The sequence below is a fragment of the Diabrotica virgifera genome, chromosome 9 (genome assembly GCF_917563875.1).
Source record: "Diabrotica virgifera virgifera chromosome 9, PGI_DIABVI_V3a".
Taxonomy (NCBI): Eukaryota; Metazoa; Arthropoda; class Insecta; order Coleoptera; family Chrysomelidae; genus Diabrotica; species Diabrotica virgifera.
In genome coordinates this window covers 176,916,423-176,944,098 of record NC_065451.1, presented here as the reverse complement: position 1 = coordinate 176,944,098, position 27,676 = coordinate 176,916,423, and the positions used below count along the sequence as shown (strand labels likewise).

At 34.6% G+C, this 27,676-nt stretch overlaps 1 protein-coding gene across 1 annotated transcript in view; it reads left to right on the top strand.

Moving 5' to 3' along the window:
- Positions 1–27,256, top strand: part of LOC114333145 (titin) — a 96,349-nt gene extending 69,093 nt beyond the window's left edge. Inside the window, exons 8-10 of the mRNA XM_050660763.1 lie at positions 975–9,245; positions 9,479–9,541; positions 27,186–27,256. Of these exons, the coding sequence (XP_050516720.1) occupies positions 975–9,245; positions 9,479–9,541; positions 27,186–27,256 (8,405 nt within the window). The remainder of the gene's footprint in view (positions 1–974; positions 9,246–9,478; positions 9,542–27,185) is intronic.
- Positions 27,257–27,676: the final 420 nt, after the last annotated feature.

The following is a 27,676-nucleotide window of genomic DNA, read 5'->3' as shown; positions in this document are numbered from 1 at the left end:
TAATAAACTTTAATGCAATAGAATTCGAGATATTGTAAAATTAGTGGAAAATGTTTGCAAAATAAGTATTTTTCGAAGCTTTTTCGATTGTAACTCCGCTTCCACGCATGCAAATGAGCTTTACAAAGTCTAATTTTAACGCTTAATTCATAGACTTTCAAACAAATTGTTAAATTACTTTTTCTTTATTTGTATCTATTAAAATTATACCCGTTTAAAGTTGTAATTTTCTAAAAAAAAAATAAATTAATTTGTTTATAAGGGTTTTAAACAAATATTGAGCAATTAACATTTATAGTTTAATTGACAGCAATGATATAAGAATTCAAAAAGAACATGTTGAGCTACAAAAATGTTCGTAGGTTTATTTTTGTCAATGATATCGATATTTTAATAGCGCGCTCTGAGGCGCAAGATCGGCTAGCAGAGAAATAGTACGCGCGCGAACCGCTCGATACAAATTATAGTTAATTAAGAAAATTACTTCAAACGGGTATAACTTTAACACAAATAAAGATAAAGTACTTTAACAAATTTTGTTTGAAAGTCTATAAATTAAGATTTAAAACGAGACTTTGCAAAGTTTTTTTGCATGTGTCACAGCCGATTGAAAAAAGTTAAAAAAATACCTATTTTGCAACCATTTTGCACTAATTTTATAATATCTCGAATTCTAATTATTATTGTGTTAAAGTTTATTAAACGCCATTGTCTTTATTTTTATTCAAGGAATAAATTTTATTTGAAAAAATTTGTCTATCTCTTTTAGTTTACGAACTAGATCCTTATGAACAATTTGTGAACAATTAAATTGTTTATAACAATTTTTTGTCCACTCGGATCGAAATGCACCCTCAAAATACGTGATAAGCTGCCAAGAATACATTAAAAAAACTTGAGTAGACCTATCAGAATTAAAAAGGCCACGATGACCTAGCTGTCTCCCAGACTATAACATTTAACCGCATTTTTAGAAATCAGCTGCGATCCACTAACCGAAGCAGCTTCCCTACTAACACCGACCGAAACTAACCAATTACCACAACCTAAGCCACGATCTGCGACTAAACCAACGGACATTCCTCTCGAAATCGCCCAACCAACAGAAGACGATCTCAAACCAGAAAAACCAATATCTCCAGTTCGGGATGACCTTCTAGACCGAGATGACGTTCTGGAGAGCTATTCCGACAGAAAGAAGTTCTGGGAAACAGTCACCCAAGACAAAAAAATTAGTCCACAAGAAAGCTCAGTACTCGAAAAAACTGTCGTGACTAAAAAACGAGTATCGATCCATGAATTTGGAACACCACCTGTTCCTAAACCACGTACCGTCCTTCAAAGCTCGAAGAGTTTAATGGAGTCTGATGTAGACGTTACTCCAGAGCAATTACTTGAAACAGCAAAAGACGTGGATGAATACCAAACAGTTTCTGTTAAAGATAGAGCAATTTCGTTTGAATCGTCAACAAGCGAAAGCAGTGGCCAAGTTCAAACTGATCTCACCAAAATCTCAGAAAGCGATACATCTTTCCAAGAAGAAAGAATAATGACTGAGTACCAAGCATCATTCCAAGCGCCGTCCGAAAGAAAAATAAGCTTCAAAGCAATCGAACCAATTAAAACAGACTTGCAAAAAACTGACAGCATAGACTCAGACAAAGCCCAGAAAGGCAGCAGTCTAATAGACAACACCGGATATATTTCTGACAGCGAAGACGTCGAACAGTATATATCTGACTCAGAAATAGAAGATAGAGTACCTCAAATTCGAGATAGACTAATGAGCGTATTTGTCCCGTCAGTATCATCCACCCGAAAATCTTTATACGAACGATCAGCATCACTACCCACAGAAGATTTATACGAAGTATCAGCAAGAGCTATTAAAGCTCGAAAAGAATACTACGAAGAACAAATCAGAAAAGAGATGATAGAAGAACAACTTACTAGCGAAATAGAAGAAGAACCGTCTCCAGAACGTAAGAATTTATTAAGTTCTATGGATGAAGAGCACACTGATGCAGACGCTAGATCTATTGGAGAAGACGTTGAAGAAATTATTGAAGAACCTACGAAAACTGTTAGTAAATTAGCTCAAATGTTTGAATCGTCTACATCTTTAGAAAAAGCTGTAGAAGAAAAAACTACTGTAATAAAAAGTACAAAAGAAACATTGGAAGAAAAGCAGCTCATAAGAGATACCGATGAACAAGAAGAGCCTGTCAAAATGTCTGTGAAAGATCTAGCTAAAGGCTATGAAAAACAATTAGGTAATGTTATAGCAGGCCAAAAAGTAGACTACATAAGAGAAGTAGAATCAGACACTAGAAAATTTGAAGAAAAAGAAACGAGTCCTCATGATATTGTAGATTTCATCGAAATTACTGACCCAACATTGAGAGAAACGCACAAACAACCCATAGTTGATGATCAGCTGTCATTATCATCCTCACCACAAACTAAAACGCACAAAGATAATGAAACTGATTATCAGCACCCTATCACATTTGAAACTCAACAAAGTGTCTCCTCCGACAAAAGCACCGATGTATTAGAAAGTAGTCATTCTACAAAAATCGATTCTATGGAAGTCCTAGTAGATAAAAGCGAAATAGAAGACACAGAGAAGATCTCAGATCTAGATCAAGATTTAGAAGGCAAATCGTTTGATTCACTTGACCAAGAATATTCACCTAAACAGATTTTAGAAGACGACAGCATTCCTGAAATAACAGTTACTTTATCAGGAAAGCAGAGAAGAATAAGCGAGGAAAGCGACGAATACGAACCAAAACCTGAACTTGTTGAAACTTGTAGCCCCATTAAAGAAAAGCCTGAAGCTGAATCACCTATAAAAGTACCACAAGAAAGTATCCAGGATACTGTGTGGGAAGTTTCAGTTGAATCACATACAGGAGAATTCACAGAAAGTGTTAAACAATTATCAGAAAAATCTCCTGTTAAAGCTACAGAAACATTTATAGAAGAAGAAAAAGACAAAGTTCGTGAACTAACTTATCAACTCCACAGAAAGGAGTCCGATGAAAAGTCTGATGATTTGTCAGCTGATATTACTCAAAAATTTATTTTAGAGGAAATGAAAATGGCCGAGAAAATAGCTAAAGGCGAAGATGATGATTTGAGAGAAATCGAACTAGAAAAGCAACACGATGTAGAAGAATCATCAGAAGTTTTTACAGAAATGCTAGATCAACAACAAGAAATCTCTGAATTGCTTGAAGCCAAATTACAACGACAAAAAACGACCACACCTCCTGATGAATACTTTCCTGAAGATAAAGACAGCGTAAAGCTGTCTGCGGATAAAGACGATTTTAGTAGTAGTGCCAAAGATGAGTCAGAAATAGGCTCTGAGACTCAGCAAGATCACTCTGATTCTTACGAATCCGATAAAATAAAATCTGAAGCCCAAACTGACATTGAAAAGATTATTTTGGATAGCTTATATCAGCAAAAAGTTCATCCTGATGAAGCAAAGAAGATAGCAACTGCTCTAGTAGAAGAAATCGAAGCGGAAATGCAAAGACGAGATTCTTCACCTCAAGAATATGTCCAGAAAAGCATTCAGTCATCAGAGAAGGGTCAAGTAGCTGATTTTCTGAAACACCTCGCCGAAACTAAGGGTCTAGATGATAGAGAAATAGAACTAGTAGAGTCAGTCTTAGCAAGACGACAGAGAGGACTAGCTAAATTAACACGAGGTGATACTTCTACTAGTATGGAAATCACCGATGAAGATCTTAAATACAGTGGAGCTGAAACTGATTACTCGCACATACTAGAACAACAAATGGATCAACTAGAAGCTGAGAAGGTCAACGTAGTTGATTTTGATTTGGAAGATCAAAGCAAACGCTTGCATGATAAAATAAGCCATGTTGAGAAGATAGATGAAGCATACGCAGAAGGAAAACCTTCACAAGACTTCAAAATTCACGATGAGTCAAAAGTAAAGTCGATCAAAGAAAATATTTTGATAAAAACTATCGAATCATCGGAAGACGAAAAGTTAAGTTCGACAGTAGCTGATGTTACAGTCAGTCGTGACAAAGTCAAAACAGACATTTTATCAAAAGAAAAGGAGAGCGTAAAGACTCATGTAGGAACTGAAATAAAAGGAAGCGTTGAAGTCAAGTCTCACGATTTCGAACAAATAGAGCAAAATGTAGATAAAATAGATGTTCACTTGGAACATGAAGCTCAAATATTGACTAAAACAGAAATTTTATCTGCTGAAAAAATACAAATTGAATCTGAAATATCTGAAGCCACCAAAAGAGATGCATCAGTTATATCAGCTAAATATGAAGAAGATTTAAAATCTGTGGAAAAGACGGAAAAATCTATTAAAGAAACCTCGATTAAAACAACTACGGAAGCTGATGAAGTATCACTAGAAGAAGAAACCAGCACATCAGAGAAATACGAAATTAAGCAAACTGCTGATGGTATAGAAACAGAATCAAGAATTGAAATTGACAAGACCCATTTGGTTAAAACCAGTACTGTGACCCAAAAAGATCTAATACATACAGAAGTATCTGTCTCTAAAATAATTAGTAGTCCAGAAGATCTAGAAACATTGTTAACTAGTTCTGAATCAGGTCAGGTCACTACAACTCACGAAACTATAAAGAGAACTTCTAGCAGTGAATCCAAATCTAGCAGTGATGTAAAATCTCCAGTAGATGCCATTGTTAGTAAAAAAGATGAATCGGATGGTTACAAATCGTCACCTGTAATAATGAGGAAAGGAGTATCAGCTTCCGATACTAGTAGTAGTAGCTCAAACTTAAAACCTGATAGAAAATCTGGTGTTGAGTTCGAAGCCTACTCCAGCTCAGGAGAAAGTCACTATCACAGTTTCGAAATAGACAGTAGTAAAAGTAGACCATGTTCTTCCGATGTAGAAGGTCTAGTAGCTGCAGGATCTTCGGAGTACGAAAGCGCACTTACATCACAGGATTATTCTGCTAGATCACACATTACTTCAACAGAATATCAAACAGCAGTCAGCAGTATGAGTTCTAAGGAAAGTATGAAAAGCTTAGACAGTGAAAGCTCAGGTAACTTAGCAAGTGTTGAAGCTTCGGAACATTCAGAAACATTGGTACCATCAACAAGCGATTTAGACGATATATTAGACTCTGTTGACCAACAACTTCTTGATGATATAGAGCAAAGTCCAGCCTGGACGACACATCCACCAACAATGAGGCAGAGTACTGAAGTGAGTGATTCAGAAATTCTCTCTTACACTGGCGTTGGCGAATCTGTTGATATTTCTGAAGAAGAAGAAATAAAAGCTCCTGATACTCAATCAAAAATGAAAAGATCACATGAAATGACTTTCCAACCGGAACCTAGAGTACTGGTTCCTGACTCTCCTCAAGGTGAAGGTGAAGAAAGACTGGGAACCAGTATTGACGAAGGTAGTTTACTGAGTGTAAGCGTTTCTAGCACATCAAGTACTGGGGCACAAAGAACTGTTATAGAACTTTCTAGAGCTGATTCCGAAAGAGGAAGCTTAACTGTCTCCGGAACTTCCGAACACCTGAGTCTAGACGATGTAGAAAATTTTACGAAAGGGAGTAGAGAGAGTTTAATCACAACTCCAACCTCCCATCCAGTAGAACTAAGCACATCTGCAACCCAATTCCAATCAGATTTACCAACAGAACTTGAAAGTGGTATAAAAGCAATCCCCGCACAAGTATCTTCAGAAACGCATTCACCTATTGAAGAAGTGGCACCGATTAAACCAGAAGAACCTAAGAAGAAAGGACATAGACGAAATGAGAGCTCGTTTGTCAGTTCTATGATAAGCGCCTCCACTAGAGCTGAAGTTGAACGCAAGATTCAGTCAGATCTTGCAGAAAGTGACAAGTATACTTCAAAATTAAGCTTTAAAGAAACAAGCAATGATGAGAAAAAAGATATTGATGAAAGCGAACGCGACGAATGCTACGAAACGGAAGCAGATCAAGGTTTCCATAGAGATTTGCGAGAAGGGCGTTATTGTGAAACTGAATCAGATAATGAGCAAGACAATTTAGACATTTCACGACCACAATCTCATCTGAGTAAGTCCGATTCTGAACGCCCTACATCTACAGGATTCAGTGACAGTAGACCTGATTCAGAGTTAGCAGATTTAGTCAAATCTTCCGATATTACAGAAAGCACCGATCCTATTGAAAGACCTGCTTCTCCAGAACCATTCGATGAACATAAAGATGATACTCCAGAATTCAGTTCGGAGGCACAGGCTAGCGTAGGAGAGCTAGAACAAGAATATTCTTCAGCTATGTTTAGGTCACATGAGGCACATTTAGAAACAAGGAGATCAATCTCTGATATTTGTCCTCCAAAAGATCAGTTAGAAAAACGAGATTCTCATGGAAAATCAAGCACCACTTCCAGTGAAAAGTCCAGTTTTGAGGAAGCTGAAGCCGAAGCTGCTTTTAGTATGGTAGCTCATATTTCTCCAGCTCATAAAATTAAACAGATATGTCCCATTCTCGAGGATGAAGATGCTGAAAAGCATGAAATAGAAACTAGAGAAAGAGCTCAAAAAGAATTAGAAGAAAGAAGAGATAAAATGCTCAAAGATGCTAGCCCTGGTTTTGTTCCAGATATTAAAATAACTCAACATATGGCTCCATTAGTTGATAATAGCTTCTGTTATCCAGATTTAGAACTAGAAGCAAAAGAAAAACAAGAGGAAGAAGAAGAATCGCCAGTGGGAGCGGGTACACCTCAGACACCTGCTTCAGTATCAAGTAAGAGTTCAGAAGAGACTGATCAAGGTAGAGAATATGTTTTGGACCAAACAATTTCAACTATTTCAGAAGAACCAGAAAGCAAAATTATTTCCAGAAGCGAGGGAGCTACAGCTATTGAAACCACGACAAAAGAAGGTTCCGAAAAAGGAACTGATTCTCCTAACAGTGATTCATTCGAAATGTTGGAGAAACCAGATTTAATTGACGATTTTGTAGTAATTGAAGAAGTCGGAAAAGAAGCACACGAATTTGATTCTGAAGGTAAAAGCGTAATAATAGGAAAAACAGCTGGTAAAGAAAAACACGATGTAGAAGTAGAACAATATTTGGCGCACTCAGCTCCTACTCCTTTGACAAGAATGACCGACATTAAATTCTATCCTGACGGTGGTACATCCTCAAGCGAAGAACTAGCATTCGACTTCGAAGAAAGTCCACCCCAAGATCAAAGTAGTTCTAGCAAATCAGGAACTGTTGATTATGGTGTAGAATACGACAAAGAACTAGAAGCTAACAGAAAATGGATTGAACAACAATTTCAAGGAGATCAAGCAGCTATGAGGGCAGCAGGTTACGGATACGAGATGGAATTTGAACGAGGTCCTCTAGAAGATATAAAAGAAGAAGACATAAACGATTTAGCCGCCTCCAGTTATGGCTCTCAAAGAGATTCAGGTGGAAGTCTAAAAGAGTCTTTCTCGAGCACGCCAGAATACGATGTACTGGCTGGCAAAAAATACTTTTCACGATCTGGTGAACATGACGATATCTCAATGTCAAGTTTACAAGAGTTTGAAAATTTAGAACAAGCAATGTCATTAGAAATGCGAAAAATGCATCAAGGGTCGCAGGATTCTTCAAGTAATGGTAGCTTTAAGTCTAGATATTTGGCCAGTAAGAGCGGACAAGGCGACGATATATCAGTAAGTTCACTAAAAGAATTCGAAGGTCTAGAAAAGGCCTGCATTGCTGCGCATAAAATTGAACTGAAAGTTAAAGAAGAAGAAGCTATGTTGGCTCAAATAGAGGAAGGTCAAGAAAGTATTACGTCAGAATCGGAGAGTTGCGAAACTATTTCGGGTACTGAAAAGAAAGTTGTAGATACCGACGACGATGAAGACTACGAGAAACGCATGTTCGAAATTGACGAAATTATACGACAAGCGCAAAGTAATGTTGAGAGATTTATCGATCTTAAAGAACCTGAGAAGACCGAATCACTGGGTCGAGGAGATTCTATAGAAGAAGTTTCCAGAGTACCGGAACTAGATTTAGATGCTCCTCTAGTTAAATCTACCGTGAAGGTACAGTGGAAAGAAGGAGATGACGTTATGGTAACTTCAACAGATTCACTTGATTTAAAACCCGACAAGCCTAGCCATCATGACAGCACAGATAGCTTAGATCAAAAAACTGGTGGAGACGTAATGACGGCTAGTACTGACTCTATCGAATTCCAAGCACAAAAGTCCGCAAAGGACAACATTATGACGGATAGTATAGAAATTAAACCAGAGGACAAAAGTTATATGGTTTCCAGCGATTCTCTTGAGTTGGCTGCTGCAACAAGCTCGGGAAACAACCTACTTATGACAGATTCTATAGATGAGGATGGATCAAGGATTGGTGGTGTGGGAGATCATAGTAGTTCGAGTACAGGAAAAGATTTTAGTTCATCTGGTAAAGAGGATGACATTATACAAGACAAAGATGATATGACAGGAAGCATTAGCGTGACGAGTTCTACTGCTACACACGCTACTTATCAATACGACACTGATTCGGTTTATTCCGGTAGCTTGACTAGTGGTGGTTCCAACACAATGGTATCCTCAACTAACTCTATTGATCAAGCTAGACAGTCAACTTCCGTAGATGTGGCTGCTGCTGTACGAAAAGTCTGGTTTGATGAAGATCTCAGCGGTAGAAGAACTACTGAGTACGTAGATGATTCCAGACCTTATGTAACGGAACTAATTGAACCAATTGATGATGAGTCATTCTCACATATTGTTCATAGACGAATAGACTTACCACCGGAAGTAAAAAGAGTTACTTTTACCGGTACAAGTGCAGAAACCGGAGATCAAATGAGACAATTCATCCAGAATTTCAACGAAGGAGAGCAAGTATATGAAACAGAAGAAGTCGATGAAGCTGGTAACGTACACGTTAAAAGAGTTGTCCAAAAGAAGTTTATAGTAAGAGACGACGGTTCTGACCAACCTTTATCAGGACCAGAAATAGAAGAGTACTTCCGAAGACTGAATCAACCCGAATTTATCCAAGGTCAGGGTGTTGTCACCAGGACAACAGAAGCTAGAGGAGGAGTTATCACGAAAACTTTCTCAGATGGACTTGGAAGAACGACTACGCCGCAACACTACGACACGGCTTCTTCTTCTTCTTCCCAACTAACATCACTAACAAGAACAGGTTTGTTGATGCTAATCCTCCGAACCGAAGTAGATCAGTTTTTTTTGGTTTATTTCAGCTTATTATTTCGACTTTTTATTTAGGTTTATGTTATACTTGCCCTCTTTCATTTTTTTGGTAAGTTATTTTTATTTTGCATGAGGTTCATTTATCTTTCTGCATGTTTTGGTGAGTACTTTCACACCTTTTTAATGTCTTCTGTGCTTTATATTAATAGTTTTGTATTCCTTTAGGTGGCGATAGTACTTCAACCTCACCTTCCACTAGAGATACTGCAACAACATCTTCTTCTAGACGTAAGTAAATTAGTTAATTGTTACTAATAATTATTGATATGTTAAAGAATGTTAAGATATTATTTGTTTCAATGGAATTATAGACAAAAGGCTTATCTTTCATATTTTTTAGAGTGAGAATCTTCTCTTGTGTGAGGATTTTCGAATGAATATAATGAAGTGAACAGTCTACCGTTGCTCTGCTTTATAGACCACTCATCAGCGGTAAAAAACTGTAAAACCTTGGAATTTTGAGAATCAACACCGATTTTAATGAAAACTAGAGTGACCAACTCTGAGTAAATTTTGTTCTATAAATTTTTTTGCAAAATTGATACTTTCCAAGTTATTTGCGATTGAAACTATGCATTTTTCATTGAAAAAACTCACGATTTATAACCGATTTTCATGAATAGTGAAATCCGAATAGTACCGAAATCATTAAGAACCGAATAGTACCGAAATCATTAAGAACAAATGTGTGGCTAATAAAAAAACAAAGAGAGTCGCGTCAGAAAGACCTAGGTAAACCCAATAAAGACTGAGTTACTGATGGTTATTTTCGAAGAACCTCAAAATGGAGAACCTTCAATCTCAAATAACTCGAATGTGGTGCAATTTTTTGGGAAAACTTAAGAGACATCTTTTCAAGTTCATTAAGAAGTCTTTCAAATAAACTCCGACAAAAGTTTTTTGCATAAAAACTGACTGACTTATGACGAAAATAAAGTCGCTCTCTGCTTTTTTCTGTTTGAAGTGTAAAAATTAAACCATCGTCGTTACAATCCTAATGGAGATGAATAGCTTCCCACTTGAAATTAACTTTAAGAAGGTATAATTGATACGATCCATGTGATTCGACCGGTATGGAATGCTTAGTTTAGAAAAAAATAGTTGATTAAATCGAAAATGGCATTATTATAATTTAAAAGAAAAGTGCATTTTTCTTAAATAAACCTAAAAGTGTTCATGGTGTAACAGATTTAAAAGTGCTGAAGGGGTAATTTAATTTGTTGTTGAAGTGTTATTGAGCTGGCTAGCTGGAAATTCAAGAGACTTATAAGTGGACCCAGGAGAGGATTAGGCCAATTAACAAGCCCGAAGTAAGACGGTACCTAATGAAGTATTTGAATGTTAAAGAAAATAAATTAAAATAATAAGGAATGAAAAGAACGAGAACTACTAACCGAGATGATATTCAGAAGAACGGATGAGGGCGCCAGGGAAGTTTTAAAAGAAGACTTCGCCGAGTGACTGATATTGCTGCACCTAACTAATACCTATTACAGTTACAAGTAAGGGTATGATAATAAAACATATATGTATTTACAACCAAATTTAATGAAAAAAATACCTATAAACCCTATATACAATTTTATACACTACCTAACTACCCAACGTACTAGACTAGTACACTCCTGTCGATAACGCAGGTTTTACCGTAAGAAAGAAAAATAAGTAGTGAATTTATTATATCAATCCAGTTGATTGATCCAAATAGGTATGTATACTTAACAAAATTTATTATTAATGAGGATTACAATATTGGATGACAATCTCGTATTTGTTCGGAGGTGACAAACCTGAGTATAATACCTGACACATGAAATAAATGTTTTAAATAAGTGAACAAACTTCAGATAATGTGCACAGTACCTTCCCAGATAGTTTATGATCCCCAGACTATTGTAAATGAATGATATAAAGGTGAAATATAAAATTTGTTGAAAAATATTGAATATTATATGTTAATTATGTTTTAAGGAAAAAATGAAGATATATTATTATTAGAATTATTTAAATGTTATTGACAGAAAAAAACAAAATAGAAAATTGAAAAAAATATTATTAGAACAAATTGAAAGGCAAATTTATTTATAAAAACCTGTTGCTTCTTCACTAGTGACGGTGTGATTCGTTTTCAACCTCCTACGAGGGTGACGATTGGAGACCCAAGTACGGTATCTTCCGGGTTTCCCAACCTTAGGGGTGGAATGTACTTGTCTCGACGAGGAGATCCTTAATAGTACCAGAAACTTAACATAAACTCCATACCCATATCCAACAAAAAAATGGACCCAAAAATTCCAATTACTTTTCCATTTACCAAAAAAAATTAAAGACAAATTGGACTCATCTTCTTCTTCTCCAATGACTAAAAGAATACAAAAAAAACCTTTGGTCAGATGGTTTACTTTTTTTTAGTAGGTACACATGGAAAGGGCATATAAGAAAAAGGTATAAAACCTTGTCATAAGAAATGATATAAAAAGGTAAAGTCTAGTGACAATCAATGAATTATATGGTTGACCTTCTATAACCTTTGACTTGAAATCGGCTTTTGAGCAACATGTGAGGAAATATTTGGAACAAATAGACATGGATATTATAATATAGGATTACTTTATAGAATTAGACAAATGAGATAATGAAAATGTCATGGGTTTTAAACTTATTTGGAGTGAAAATGTAATTCTCAGAATTTTTCTATCTGTAGAACTTAGATTAGACGTACGGAAGCATTGAAAATCGACTTGTTGAAGTATAACATTTATTTTATTATGATATAAATCTAGTATTAGGAACAGACAAAGGTGGTGTTTTCCCCAGAAAGAGGAAGAAAAAAATATTTCTACATACCCGGAGCTCCTGTAAAAAACAACGAAACTCCTCTCCTAAATCTCACCAAAACTAAGACACAACTTCTAACTTAACTAATTCTTCTCAAAAACCAATTTCCAACATAAATTATATTCTAAAAAGCACCGGCCATTGGAAAGTACAGCTTTACCGAAGGCTTCGAAGGGAGTGCCAAGTGAAAGTCTTTGACATTGTCAAATGAGTTCCGCGGACATTCCTTGACAGATTGCCAACTTACCAATTTCAATGTTACCAGATATTCATTCAAGTCGTATCCAAAATCAACACAACACCTCAAACAACTAGCGGCATGGTTGGTTGCATACCTAGTTCCTATCGGAATAAATATTTTAGTAACGATGGTAATAACTAATCGTTACAATGGTACAAAAACAAAAAAAAGATCAAAATTTTCAGTGAAAGAAATTCTTTAATAAAATTTTTTCATATTATGAATACTTTTAGATTTATTTTTACTTTTAGAACAATTTTTAAAATGTCATTTTCAATTTGATCAACTATTTTTTCTAAATTAAGCATTCCAAATCGGTCAAATCACATGGATCGTATCAATTATACCTAAATAAAGTAAATTCAAGTGGAAAGCTACGCGTTGCTATTAGGATTGTAACGGCAAGGGTTTAATTTTTACATTTCAAAAAGAAAAAAGCATAGAGCGACTTTATTTTCGTCATAAGTCAGTCAGTTCTTATGCAAAAAACTTTTGTCAGAGTTTATTTGAAAGGCATTCTAATGAGCTTTAAAAAATGTTTTTTAAGTTTTCCCAAAAAAATGCACCACATTCGAGTTATTTGAGATTAAAGGTTCTCCATTTCGATGTTCTTCGAAAATAACCATCCTTTAAAGAGCAATAACTCAGTCGTTATTGGGTTTACATACGTCTTTCAGACGCAAATCTCTTTGTTTTTTATTAGCTACAGTTTTGTTCTTAATGATTTTTTCTATAAAATTAATTTTATTAAGTTATTCATGAAAAACGGTTATAAAACGTGAGTTTTTCAATGAAAAATGCATAGTTTCAATCGCAAATAACTTGGAGTCAATTTTGCAAAAAAAAAATTTATAGAACAAAATTTAATTAGAATTAGTCACTCTATCGATTTCCATAGTTATTTTGATTCAAAAATTTTCATCCCCTAGATGGGGTTGCTTTCGCCCCCAGGGCAAAAGCGCAGTTCGGCATAGGGTAGATTTTGACAAAGGTTATAATTACTACCTAAATTCAAATTTTCAAGGAAATCGACCTTGTTTCTCAAAATTCCACGAAAAAATGGCTGTTATTGGACTATTAATATTTATTCCAGCAGTTCCAAAATTTTCAGCCTTTGGGGATCCCCAAAGAAATTTAGGATGTTCTATCCAAAGAAACTTCTCGAAAGCATCGATGCTACATTTGTAACTTCAACATGTGACAAGACTTGAATACATTTATGAAATCTGTTGATACATTAAGAAATGTCTTATTGATCTGATAGTGTCTATGGTTATTTCTTGTTTTTTTTTCAAATTCTTGGTCAATTTAGCTGCCTCATTTTTGTCTAATTTCTTCAGTATACTCGCAGCATTTGCTATCTTGCAGCGCAGGTGCCAAGATAGACTTAAAATGTACGGTAGGATTTTTTTCTCTTTGTTTGGATCTTGTTAATCCTCTCTATTACCACAATTTCCCTGTTTTCAGAGTTAAAATATTGTTATGTTTTCTATTCTCTTCAAATTAGACCAGACGGTATCTATTTTGGGTTGTCTAAATCGTATATATGATCCTATTTTTTTTTATTTAATCGCTTTGAAATATTATTAGCAATGAAAATTTCACTATACGGACACTTTAATAGGTGGGCTAATTTTTTTATTAAGCAATTTGTAAAAAAATTAGAAAAATTCAATTTTTTTCTCCTTTTCGTTGGTATATATCTCGTAAGCTATGCACTTACTGTAAAATTTTTGTACAGACAAAAATGTTTTGAAATTAAATTTCCTATAAGGTAGAACTGATTTTAAATTGAAACAATAATTATTATTGCAAAATTACCAAAAACCATTAAAAACGGACAAAAATAAACGTTTTTCAATAATCTTTTTCAGGAATTTAAAAGTCACATAGAACCTTCAACATTTACCCAGAATATCTTTAATATAAAAAACTTTTTGTGTTGGCTTTGCGTAATTTTAAAAATTAAAAACTTTTTTTCAAAATTTTAGATTGCAATATTATTTTACGAAAACTTGATCGATTATGCTGAAATTTTGTGTAATGTTTTGTTTTTATATTAAAAAGATCTTCTGGATAAATTCGAAATATTCTATGTGGCTTTTAAATACATACCTGAAAAAGATTGTTGAAAAAACATTTATTCTTTGCCCTTAATGGTTTTTGCTGATTTTGCCAGAATAATAAATACTTCTTCAATTTGGAATTAATTCTATCTTGTAGGAATCTAATTGCAAAACTTTTCTGTCTTCACAATTTTTTTCTAACCTGAATAGCTATCGAGATATAGCAACGGAAGAGAGAAAAAAATTGAATTTTTTAAATATTTAAAAAAAAATTAATAAAAAATTTTGCCCACCTTTAAAAGTGTTCACATAATGAAATTATCATTTCTAATAATAGTTTGAAGCGATTTAAAAAAAATAGATTAACTAATTAGTTATTGGGATAATTATATGATTTTGTATGAAAAATATTTCTTGAAGGATAGCCTTTCGTCGATCGTTCTTTTATTAACAAAGAACCCTTAATTTTGTAATAATACCTAATTACGAATTGTTTACTAGAACCCAATATAAATATTAATAATAATAATATATTTGTTATGTAATCATATCACGTTGTTTCCAGTGGCGTGTCCAAATGAATTAATTTGGGATACAATTATAACGACTAACAATTTTAATGTTCCTTTCTCTCGTATACTTGGTACGCCACTGTATACATATTAAATGTACATTATTTGTATATCTTTTTATTTGAACGAACCAATAAAAGAAGTGTCATGATGTTCATGGTGTGTCATTTAAAATTGAAATCTATCATAAATACGTTAAATGATGTGTTGTTTGCAAATTTGAGTCCGTTTTAAAAGGGTAAACATATGATATAAAAAATCAAACACTCACTTCATTTTCCTTGTTAGATTAGGGAACTTGCATACAATTTTAAATTCGAAAAAAAAATGTTATAAAAAACAACAAAACATAATTTAAGATATATATCAAAGAAAAAAAGTTGCTTTTTGCCTTTCGTTTGTCCCCTAAAGATGATTAAAATCGAGAGAAAATTCAACTTAAAGCAGACAGCCCAAAACGCGCCCTCATTGGTCGTGACGTCATATCATTATAATGTTTGAGGTCCGCGCCATTAATTCATTACGTTTGATATTCATTTACTTGTTGTAATCATTTTATGGTGTATCTCAGTTTTATAAATCTTTGGATAGTTGCTGTGAACTATATATTTCATAATATTTGAGTGTTTTTGTTAAGACAATTTTTTTAAAATGACCGAAGAGGGTTTTTCTGAAGGGCAGTCTGATAACTGACCCATTGTAAATATGTTTATGGTGGCCACATATTTTCAAAAGGGTGAAAATTTTTCGCAGAATTGATATTATATATTAAATTATTATTTCTATCTTTTACATCTATATACATTGTGTATTCAAAAGCTCTATTTTCTTTTTGTTCAAAATACATTCGATTTATTTAAAAAAACTATTAAGTAGACAACAGATATTAAATACTTACATTAAAATGATTTTCATATACATGAAGACCTTGAGAATGAACTAAAATGTCTTTAGTGTCCTTTCAACATACATGTAACCACTACTGCGTTTCTTATCTGCTGGTAATCTAATAAATATTTTAATGGAGGTTTTAATGGTTGTACTTTAACACAATGGTACTAAACAACACTTATAGTATTTACTTTTATTTTCCATAGTGAACACACACACAATTCAATATTACCTCTTCAAAAACTTTATCAAACTCCAAAGTAAACAAAATTGTATAGACTTTTATATGAGACAGGAGAAATATCGTTACAAAATATTACGATATGACGTCACAAGTCTTCGCGCACTTTTTCGATCGTTTGAAATGATTCAAATACACAGAAGATTTTAAATTTTCTTAAGTAATGAGTTTTTGAGGCGTGAAATTTTGGAAATCTCATTTTTAAACAGAACTGAACAGTATTATATAATAAAACAAAAACGTACAAGTTTCCTATTGGTTTGTTCAAATAAAAGGTGCCGTATCGTTCAAGTAGATTTTGATGGTTCTGTTTGGTGTAGCCCAAGTAACCCGTAGAAGACCTCTTCGTTATGAGATCAGTGTCGAAGACCAAACAGAGGTGGATCCTAGAGAACACGATTGGCGGTTTAATTTACCCAAACATGGTAGATAGGCTACTGTTCTATATATTTGTTACACCTTTCAAATCTACCGAGCTCTAGAATAGATTAACCAGTAATATATCGATCGTGTCATTTCAATTATTTTCAGTATTATTCATATAACTGTAAAAAAAATTGTTTTGAAAATTAATAGTTTAAAGATTACTTACGTTCTCCGTGGTTTTTTGAGGCTAAGCTTCCATACTGGCGTTCTTTTTCTCTATAGTAAAGCGCTGAGAAGACCGTCACGGAATTAGCGTCACGAAATAGTTGGAAAGTCCATTTACGCGACGAAGGGAGTCCGTTATACAACACGTAAACTTTTCAGTTTTATTAAAATCTATAACAAAGATATTGACTAACAGTGGTTTTGTGTACTTTCAAATGTACAAAAAATTGTTAAAATAAATAAATAACCTTATCACTTACGGTCGGTTTCACAAAGTAAAGTTAACTTGTGGTTAAGAGATAACCAGAGGTTACCCCAAGATATGCGTTTTAGTTTCAGGTCAACGGCGAAGTATGGTTAACTCAGAGAATTTTTAACCAGAGGTTGGAGTGGGTTACCCTTATGGGTATACCCAGAAGGGTAACAATTATGAAACTGAAACGCATATTTTGGGGTAATTTTGAGGTTATCTCTTAACCACAAGTTAACTTTACTTTGTGAAACCGGCCGTTACAGTGCAACACTGCTATGTTCCGCCAGTCTGTCGAGTTCGTGTCGGTATTCCCACACTGGCCATCCATAGGGCTTATGAGTATATGTGTATATATTGATCCATTTCAGTTCGAAAATACTGAAATTAATTTCTCTTGCATACTGCAGGATTACAATAATCTCTTCTAGTAGAATAAAAATGTTAAATTTATACCATTACCGAATATTCCTGCACCTGACCCTACTGCAAATCTAGACCCTTCCGTATACCAGGTATAACCCTGCAGTATGGGCCTAGAGTTCCCTCTACCCCACCCCCTCTCGTGGGCAAATGCCGTCTTGGAAAGATACTTCTGGCTTTATCAAGGTGCCATATATAAATCATCTATTCAGCATCCCTAGTTTCATTTATTATGTTACTATCAGTTACCATGTCCTAATCTAACCGGTAAATTGCACAGATTTGCTCGCGTGTATTTACCTCGCTTCCCCTCTTTTTAATTATATTATGTATGTAAATAATGGAGATCCAGTAGATCCTTCATAACTACAGTAGGTGTATCCTTTATAGTCTCTGTGATTCCGAGGCAAGCAAGTCTTTTCACCTTGCTTAATTTGAGAATGACACTTTTTGACTGCACTTTTGGCTACCATACCATTGATGCATATATAATTGTGGATTTTACCACCATGTTTTAAATCCAATATAACATGTTTGATCTTTAACTCCACATTTTCCATGAGTGCGTCGGTTACCATTAACGTAGTTACTGCTGTCTTGGTTATTCGTTCTATCTGCTGGTTCCAATTAAGACTTAAGTCTAATATTACATTAACTCTTGCACCAACCAGATTACTTCACTTACCAGATTTAAATATGCACCATCTAGGCTTAGAGGTCCCAGTTCCTCTTGGATTTCATGATTTTTGACTTCAGATGGCTTATGTTAAGTTGTATATTTGAAGTCAATTATGTTACTACATTCAGAGCTTGTTGCATTCTCTCTCTGGCTGTGCCATTAAATTTGCTGCGGGCTAAGATGAATAAGTCATCCGAATAGGCCAAGACATGATGTATGTCGTTGCTAAGTCTACCTATCAGCCCATCCATGACCGGATTCTATAAGAGACGAGATAAAACTACCCCCTGGGAGCAACCTGTGTTGACACTGTATCCTACAGCAACATTGCGTATATCACACAGCTCAGCATGTAGTTTGTCCATCTGCAGCTTGCTTCGTCTGTTCCTTTTAGACGAATCGCCCTTGTGATTGCTTCGTAGCAGGTGTTGTCGAATGATCCCTCTATATCTAGAAATGCACCAACAGCACCTCTTGGTTTTCAAGAACAGACTGCACCCTCTGCACTAGATTTCTGTAGAGACTCCTCGATACGCATACTGTCTCTGATGGATTGGACTTTCATCCAATAAACCATCCCTAAGGGCGCTCGCAAACACAGCCACTTTTGGTCGCTACCGACTTCAAGTAGCGAGAGCGAGAACCGGCCAACGCCACAGCTTCCCGCTCGAAGTGACTACCGGGAACGCAGTGTGTGCGCCGGATCCATGCGTGTAGCAGCCACCACCGGTGCCAACCACAAGTGGCTGTATTTGCGATCGCCCTAATGTGACAATCGAGCAGTTTTTTTAGAGTCTTCAGTACGAACGATATCAGACTTATCGGCCGTAGGAACTTACCTTTTTCCTGTTCGATTTTGCCAGGTTCGGGTATAATAAAAGCCACCCTTATCAGTCGCCATGCTTTTTGTATGTACCCCAACGGAATAATTATGTTGTAGTTTGAAAGTTATATGCATAATACTGATTTTTATTTGGAGTTAAGAGACATTAATAACGATAATATTTGGAAATAATGGAAAACGAAATCAGTGTATTGTAATAACAATTCTTATATCACTGGTTGGTGTTTTTGGATATTTGGTATTTTTGAAATTATACATACATGTATGTTCAGCACACAGTTTCCCCTTTATTTCGTGATTCTGATGTTGTGTTTGTTGAATATGTTTAAATGTTTTTATAGTCATGAGATTTTTGCAGATTAATAGTATTTTGAACGTCATTCAATAGTTAAAAAACAATATATGTAATAGTCCAGTCGTAAAAGATTTGATACTAAAAACGAGACAAACAAGCTGAATTTTGCTGAAAATGTCAATAATTTTGGGACTCCAAAAAGTTGCGAAAAAGTTTGTCACTCCTACTTCTGAGCTTCCCCCTAAAACCTCCCTCGTAAGGGAGGAAAACGGAAAACATCGATTTACATAGAAACTGTACGCCCTATAGTCTAAGAGCTAGTGAGCCCTCCGACTAACGGTCTTCCTGTAAGGCTAGAAATTTGTATAGTGATAATTCATAGCACACCAAGGCTAAAAACCATGACCTGGCAGGCATCAGCCCTGCACGTGTATCTACCAGGTGAATCGAACAGTGCATAGTTTAGGGGTAAAAAACTTTCTCCTGTAAGGATTAAATTTAGGTATGTGTTTGATTAAGTCATTTAGATGAAATGTGTACAATGACAGGCGATAATGAACAGCATAAGACCTTGCCAGGCGAAGGGAAAGATTAAGGGTTTTTCCTAAAAATATTTTTTTTGCATCGAACAAAGTTTTTTTAGATTTTTTAAATCATTCCAAACAGAAAAGGTCTTTAGTGACTTTTCTCTTAGGTTAATAGTTTGTGCTATATACAAGCGATTAAAAATTTAAAAAATTGCGAAATCAGCCATTTTTAACCCTGAATCGGATATTTAACTGAAAATTTTAATGTTGCCAAGGTAGGTAGATATTCTTTAAACATCGATTGATGAAATCCCGAAGAGTTTTTTGCAATACAATATCGAAAACCCCTTTGTTTTTTTAATTGCTAATCAAGCGGGCGCGACACTGTAGTATAAGTGAGGACGTTTGAGTTTGCATAAATTCAATATCTCGAGAATGGGCAAATTTGAAGCGAGGTCGATTTTTATTTTTAAATTGGGACTTTTTGGCATATATATAATACTAGTGACGTCATCCATCTGAGCGTGATGACGTAATCGATGATTTTTTTTTAAATGAGAGTAGGGGTTGTATGATAGCTAATTTGAAAAGTTATTTAATTCTCTATTTAGTAATATAAACATTAACTTAATTATTTATGCAGGGTGTACAAAAAAAATTTTTTTATTAAATTAATTTACACAATAAGAAAAGTAATTTTTTGCACACCATGTATAAATAATTATGTTAACGTTTATATTACTGAATAGAGAATTAAATAACCTTTCAAATTAGCTATCACACAACCCCTACTCTCATTTAAAAAATCATCGATTACGTCATCACGCCCAGATGAATGACGTCACTAGCAGTGGCGGCCGGTCAGGGTCGGCAGGGTCGGCAGTGCCGACCCACACATTTATATAGATTTTTTAAATATTTGTATCTCTGAAATAAAAAAAAATCTATCAGATAATACAGACTAAATTTTATTCATGGTTTTTAAAAGAATTTGATCAATCCGAGCGTTAAGTGATCCCTGCGCATAACAGACTTCTCAAAAAACCAATGATCCGAGCCATTTATCTGACTTTTCGGCTAGCCGTCCCTAACATCCGTAGCTTGACAATTTACACGTAAAACTCAACGACGACGTAACAAGTCGATGAGCAAGCGAACATTACTTTTCTCCGTGGGCAATAGAAGATACGGCATGGCAGGTTACGCGCCAAGTACGGCACATTTCGATCTGCCGGTCGGTGTTTCATTTGGAAGCATGCATCGGTAGAAATTGTCAAAAATAATCACGCCGTTTTACGTCGTTTAATTGATATTGTAATTTTTTAAGTTGTCAGGAATTATCATTTAGTGGACATGATGGATCGAAGCATTTGTTAAAAATCAAAGTAATTATAGAGAATTAATAAAATTGTTTTAGAAATACCTATTTACTTTCTGATTCGAAGTGTATTCGTAATACAGAATGAACTACATAATACATATTATAATCAAATAGTTAAATTTTGAATAACGTTGTTGAATCTGAGATTTAGAAAACCATTTGCTTTTCACTGAAAGTAGATGAAACTTCTGATTATCATGTCATTCACAATTATTATCAATTATTTTGTTCGATACGCGTTACGTGGTAATATTTATGAGAGGTTTTAGGTTTTAGAGATGTGAGTAAAAGCAATAAGGCAGAATATATTTTTGGTGTTTTAAAGAACAGATTCAAATTTTTTTATACCAAAAATAAATTGGTAGGGCAAACTGGGGCAATCTTATGACGGCGTTGCTGTGATGAGTGGTGAATTGAATAGTCTCCAGGCAAAAGTTAAAACTATTGCATTACAAGCTTTATTTACTCACTATTATGCGCATATAATGAATTTAGTTTTACATGATACGTGTAAAAAAATAAAGAATATCGACTTTTCTTGCCAGTTTAGCTCACCTAAACGGATTACTGCTTTAGAACAAATTTGTTTCGAAAAAAAAAGCGAACAGTTTGTCAGACGCGATGAAATTTTAAATCTCGGTTAGTTTTATCTAAGCAGATTATCTCTTATAGTTTTAGTATCTGTAGCAGATTTTCGTGAACAGCTTTTGGAAGTTTTTGATTTTATTATCGAAGGCGATGATTTTGAAAGTGGCGATACCTCGATCCGTGAAGCAATCGGTTTGAGAACTTTATTAAATACTAATGACTCTTTCAATATTTTTTTAAATATTTTTAAGACAGAGTTTGCCCAAGATATTCCTTGTTGTTCAAAATCAGTCAACTGACATTATTTATTCTAAAAATAGAATACGAAAGCTGGTGCAAAATCTCAGAGATTTTCGTAATGATAGTAGTTTCCAATATATACGCAGTGACGTTTTGGATTCGCTTGATATTTCCGAACCACCCCAAAAAAGACAACGACATGATACATATCTCGAAAAACGAGTAAGTATATCTTGAAATTTTGGATACCTACTATTATATGCAAATAGATACTCGTTTTTCGAATTTTGAAGATTTGCAAATTTTTGACCTCTTTGACGATTTAAAATTTAAAAGTTACGTTCGCCAAAGAATTTCCAAGATATTTATTATTACAAGTTAGGTACTTAAACATTATGCTGGTCCAAATATTTTCAGAAAGTGGGATAAGTTGCACAATATGTATGTATAATTCTATGTAGTAAGTACTGCAATTCATTACAACAAACTGTTTATCAATTTTCTTATTACCACCAATTTCTGCCTAAAAAAAAACGGGATTTACCTTGTCTCAAAAGAATCAACACGTATTGTCGAAACACCATGAAACAAGAGAGAATGTCAAGTACATCAAATAAAAAAAAGCAAAAAACAACAAAATCTCCTATGATGAATTAAGCCTTTTAGTTTGATGGTATACCTATATGAGGAGACAAAAAAACCTTGCCGACCCTGTCTCCAAGGCCACGAGCCGCCACTGGTCACTAGTATTATATATATGCCAAAAAATTCTAATTTAAAAATAAAAATCGACCTGTCTGATTTCTCTTCAAATTTGCCCATTCTCGAGATAATGAATTTATGCAAACTCAAACGTCCTCACTTATACTATAGTGTTGCGCAATTTTATTTTTGTCGATAGGATACTCTGATCAAAAGATTTCGAATTTTTACTGTCATGTCAAGTTGACACAAATGTTATTTGAAAAATTGATTTCGCGCGCATAACTGACATTCAAAATCGCCGGTCGCTTCAAGCGTTCTTTCTGATAGAATGGTCTGTTCTATACAGTGATGAGCGCGCTAATAACCAGCGAATAAATAGCACAAAAGATGGAAAACATATTAAGTTGTGAGATAAAATGAAGTGAAACTAGTCGAGCTGGGACATTTAGCGATATTAACCTATAAATTTACATTATATATTGACTGTTTCCCACCTTTACACGTATCAGAGGAGTATGTCAAATAAAACTGTCACTGTGACAGTGGTAGTTTCTAAACTCGTGCGATACGTCTAAAGGTGGGAAACAATCCATATAATGTAAATGTTTGGGTTCACATCGCTAAATTTCCCAGCTCGACTAGTTTCATTTCTTTTTGTCTCACAACTTAATACGTTTTCCATCTTTTGTGCTATTTTGCCGGTTATTAGCGCTCTCATCACTGTATAGAGAATGCTAATATCATTTTTGTTCAAAATGATCTCAGTTTCATTTCTTCATTGAAAACATTTTTTTTCTACGGCGTACAGATTCTAGGCAAATTGATGTTTTCCTTTCTTACCCCATTACGAGGGGAATTTTTAAGGGAAAGCGAGAAGGAAGGAGTGGCAAACTTTTTTGCAGCTTTTTTGTGGTTCCAAAATTAACATTCTCAGCAAAACTCAGCTTGATCGTATGATGATTTTTGCAGAATCAATGGTATTTTTATCTCTAGCAGCTGGACTATAAGTACTCAGCTTATTTGAGTTCATAGTAGAAAACGTTCAAAATATATACCTAGTTTTTTTTGTTTAATATTTCACTTTGTATATACATTAGATAGTTCCTTATTCCAATCTACTTTAAGTCCGTTTTCTTTGAATGTTTACTTAAGTTCTATATATCTCAATAAAAATTAAACCCTATTATTAAAATTATTAAATCGGGATAATAGAGTTTTGATAGGTTTATATTTTAATTGTAAATAGTTGCAAACAATATTAGGTTGTATAAATTTAACGTAAAAAAATCTTTAGTAGTGTCTAAAAGAACACAATCACCTACTGTCCTCACTTTCGTAACTTTTACATTATTTGTACTATTTTTATTATTAAATATGAGTTAGATTGGGTTAAGTTCAATATTTTTTCCCTTCTGTAAGCAGTCCATGCAAGCACCCCGGTCGCACTGTAGCCTTTTGGCTTATTGTGCTTTCCCAATTGTGACCTATTGTGACACCCAATCCAATATAGTAGTACCTATAATTCACTAACCTATAAAGGTCCATTAGATTAGTGCCATATGCTTTCGGACTTGGTCTTCAGTATCCATATATTGCTTGTCTCTTGCGATCCAGTGTCTCGCAGTCACACAATATATGGCTGACTGTATCGGTCTCTCCATTGCATAGTCTGCAACTGAGATCTCCATTATATAGTCCTACTGTATTTAGGTGTCCATTTACTGAAAAATGTCCAGTTAGGAAACCTGTAGTGATTTTGAGCTGATTCCTGTTCATTTTGCGCAATTATTTAGCTATTTTCGCGCATGTCTGAGGTATAAATCTCTTCCTACGCCTTTGTGTGGGAATTTTTTCCCAGTAGGTATTCGATTGTCTTCGTATCCAGCCTCTTAATCAGTCTCTGATTGTGCTTTTGGGCACGCCCAGTGCCGGTTCTGGACCGAAGCATCTTGTTGCTGATCGCAAGTTCGTTAGCTTTCTAATTTCTCAGCAATCCCTTGATATCTAGGCACCCATACGAGTTTTACCTCGTTATTTTCCGCCATGGTGTCAAGTGTCAAGTTCTTCGCGTCATTGGAACCGTTATAGCCCATATCTTCACTATATACTCCTGATACCGACCCATCTGTATACCAGGTGTGGCCCTCATACTTCAGCTGTCTGACAGGATCTCCCCATACCTCATTAGAGTATATTTTCACCTGGAACGGTATTCCCATTTTATATTTGAAGACTGAATGGTCTGTTATCATCACACATATTAGATCCCCGCATATATCCTTGATGATTCAGTGTCCTTTGCCCACTGCAATTTTTTAGGTTCAATTTTAGTGGGCACCACCCTCCCACTCCACCTAACAGGTCTATTGTGGCTTATCCCTAGGTTAAAGTTATCACTTTAGCGCAGCCTTTTTAACAAAGTCTATTATGACCTTAGGTGACACTTCTACAAAGTCGTAGGACTCGAGTTGATATGCTCAAATGTATTAAGCCTTATCCTATACAAATCAGGCTGGCGTGTTATGCTCCATATGTATATGTAATGGAGGGAGATCAAACATGACCTCCACGGAGGCGGTCGGAGTATTCGACATTGCTCCTGTTATGATTGATCATGCTTGTACTTGAAGCGTATTTAGCTTATCTTTGGTGGTCAATACACAGAGTGTTGTATTTAAAAAACCAAAGTGACTAATGCCATATTTACTATCCGAAAAATAGTAAATATTGCAAAATTATTACAAGCATCAAATTTGAAATCTCCATATTGAAGATTAGGCATATACAGGTGTTTGTATTATCGAATTGTACAATTGTACAATTCGGATTATCCATTTAAGATATAATTAAGCGGTTCCAAACTTTTGGTCCACTCTGTATACGTATAAATCGAGCTTTTGCGAAAAGACACTGCAGAAAAAATTGAGTTTCATTTATGTTATATTTTTACTCCACACTTTTGTTTAATTTATCCTTGTTTTTACGTCACCTGAAATCATGTTACCAAATATCTTATATTTATTGTAGGATGGAGTAAAACTCAAAATACAAAATGAAAAAATATATAGATATAGATTAATGGAAGAACTATAACATTTTCTAATCTTAAATTATTAGAAAAACTACCTATTGATTGTATAGGTGACTGGTTATGATATAGTATTATGCTGTCTAATTTTGTCAAAATTCTTGAATAATTCCGTAAATCTTCAAACCAAACGAAAAAGAATAGTTCTAGTAGGCAAACCTCTTCGTGGAAAAAAAGGATTGTTTCTCGAATTATTTTTAAAATTAATAATAATCAGAACTTCTTAAAAAATATGACCTTACATTAAGGCATACTTGGAATCGGCCCCAAAAAACTGCACTTATGTAACAAAAATTATATTTGGCAACCCTGACGTAGGACGTGTCAACGGCTGTCACTAAGAATTCGACATTCGTCCCTCAGCCATGAGCGTGCTAGTTAGAATATAGTTTATTGTATTGTTCTTTTTCGCTTAATTACATAATATACAGCTCACAGTAATGTGCTTACTTTATTATATGTCAAACTAGAGTTGCATTTCATTTACAGTTTAGTTGAAGTATGAAATACAGAAATAATCCCGTATCAACGTATACTCCCACACCCTAACATCCCTTATAATTTGGCGCCCAACGTGGGGCTTGTCGTGCTGAGGCAGTTCACAGATCAGCTTGAAGCAATTATAGAAGCCATTGAACAGACAGTTGATGACGCAACTGATGCAAAATATGGAGCTGAAGATAAAGGGATACGACATCAAATAAAATCTTTCGATTTTATTATGTGTTTGGAAATAATGCTAAAATTCTGCAAATGGTTGTTATAGTTAGCAAAATACTTCAAACACCAGACATAGATATTTGTGAAGCTATAGAAGAAGTTTCAAACTTAGCTCATGTTTTATCAAGTAAATTTTATTTTAAAGTAAGTTTATTTGTCGTTTCGATCTCCACTTCGGAAATCGGTCTCAAAATAAAAAACATTGATAAATTAAGCGGATTTTGTTGTTGTTACTTGGTAAAAAATCTTCTAATAATTTAGAAAATTATCAATAAAGGTTTTATAATTTCAATTCTTAGTATCAAAGCTATAATATGATATGGATCTTTTATAATATGATTTAAGATTAGAAATTGTATTGGAATTGTAAATATAAACATCACTTGTATATACTCATTTGAATCTTTCTATTAAGTAGTATGAGTTTGTCGTGAATGTCTTTTTTTAACTATAATCTATGTTTTCACACACACTCTCTTTACCATTGTTAACTTTGTATACGTACAACTTTACCCTTTACCCCCACTCTTCATACACGTACATTGTTTTCCTAGGATTACCTTTTAGTTGTTTTTTTCGACTTTTCAGATTTGGATCATGCAGTGCACTTTTTCATAGTATTTTTTATCATTTAGCATGTAGAATCGACTTATTTTGAAATACTATCTAATTGTTTGTATTTTGTTTTACAGCCGAAGGAGAAGAGGGAGCAGAAAAAGATGAATCTGAATATGACAGGTTGGTATTGAGGTCCAGATGTTAACTAATTTGAAATCCGGCTCGAAGGACCAAAGTATAATTGTATTAACTAACTATAAGTTACGTCCATCATAATATTTATCTTTAAAACTGGGTCTTCTTCTTTAAGTGCCATCTCGGAGGTCGACAATCATCATAGCTATTCGGACTTTAGAGACGACTGCTCTGAAACGTTCGTTTGATGTACATCCTTACCATTCTCTCAGGTTACGCAGCCACAATATTCTGCGTCTCCCTATGCTTCTTTTTCCTTGAATCTTTCCCTGCATAATCACTTGAAGCAAGTTGTATCTCTCTCCACGTGTAATATGTCCTACGTATTCTAATTTTCTTGTTTTGATGGTATTTAAGATTTCCATTACTTTATTCATCTTTCTCAGAACCTGTTGGTTTGTGACGTGTTCTGTCCACGATATTTTCAAAA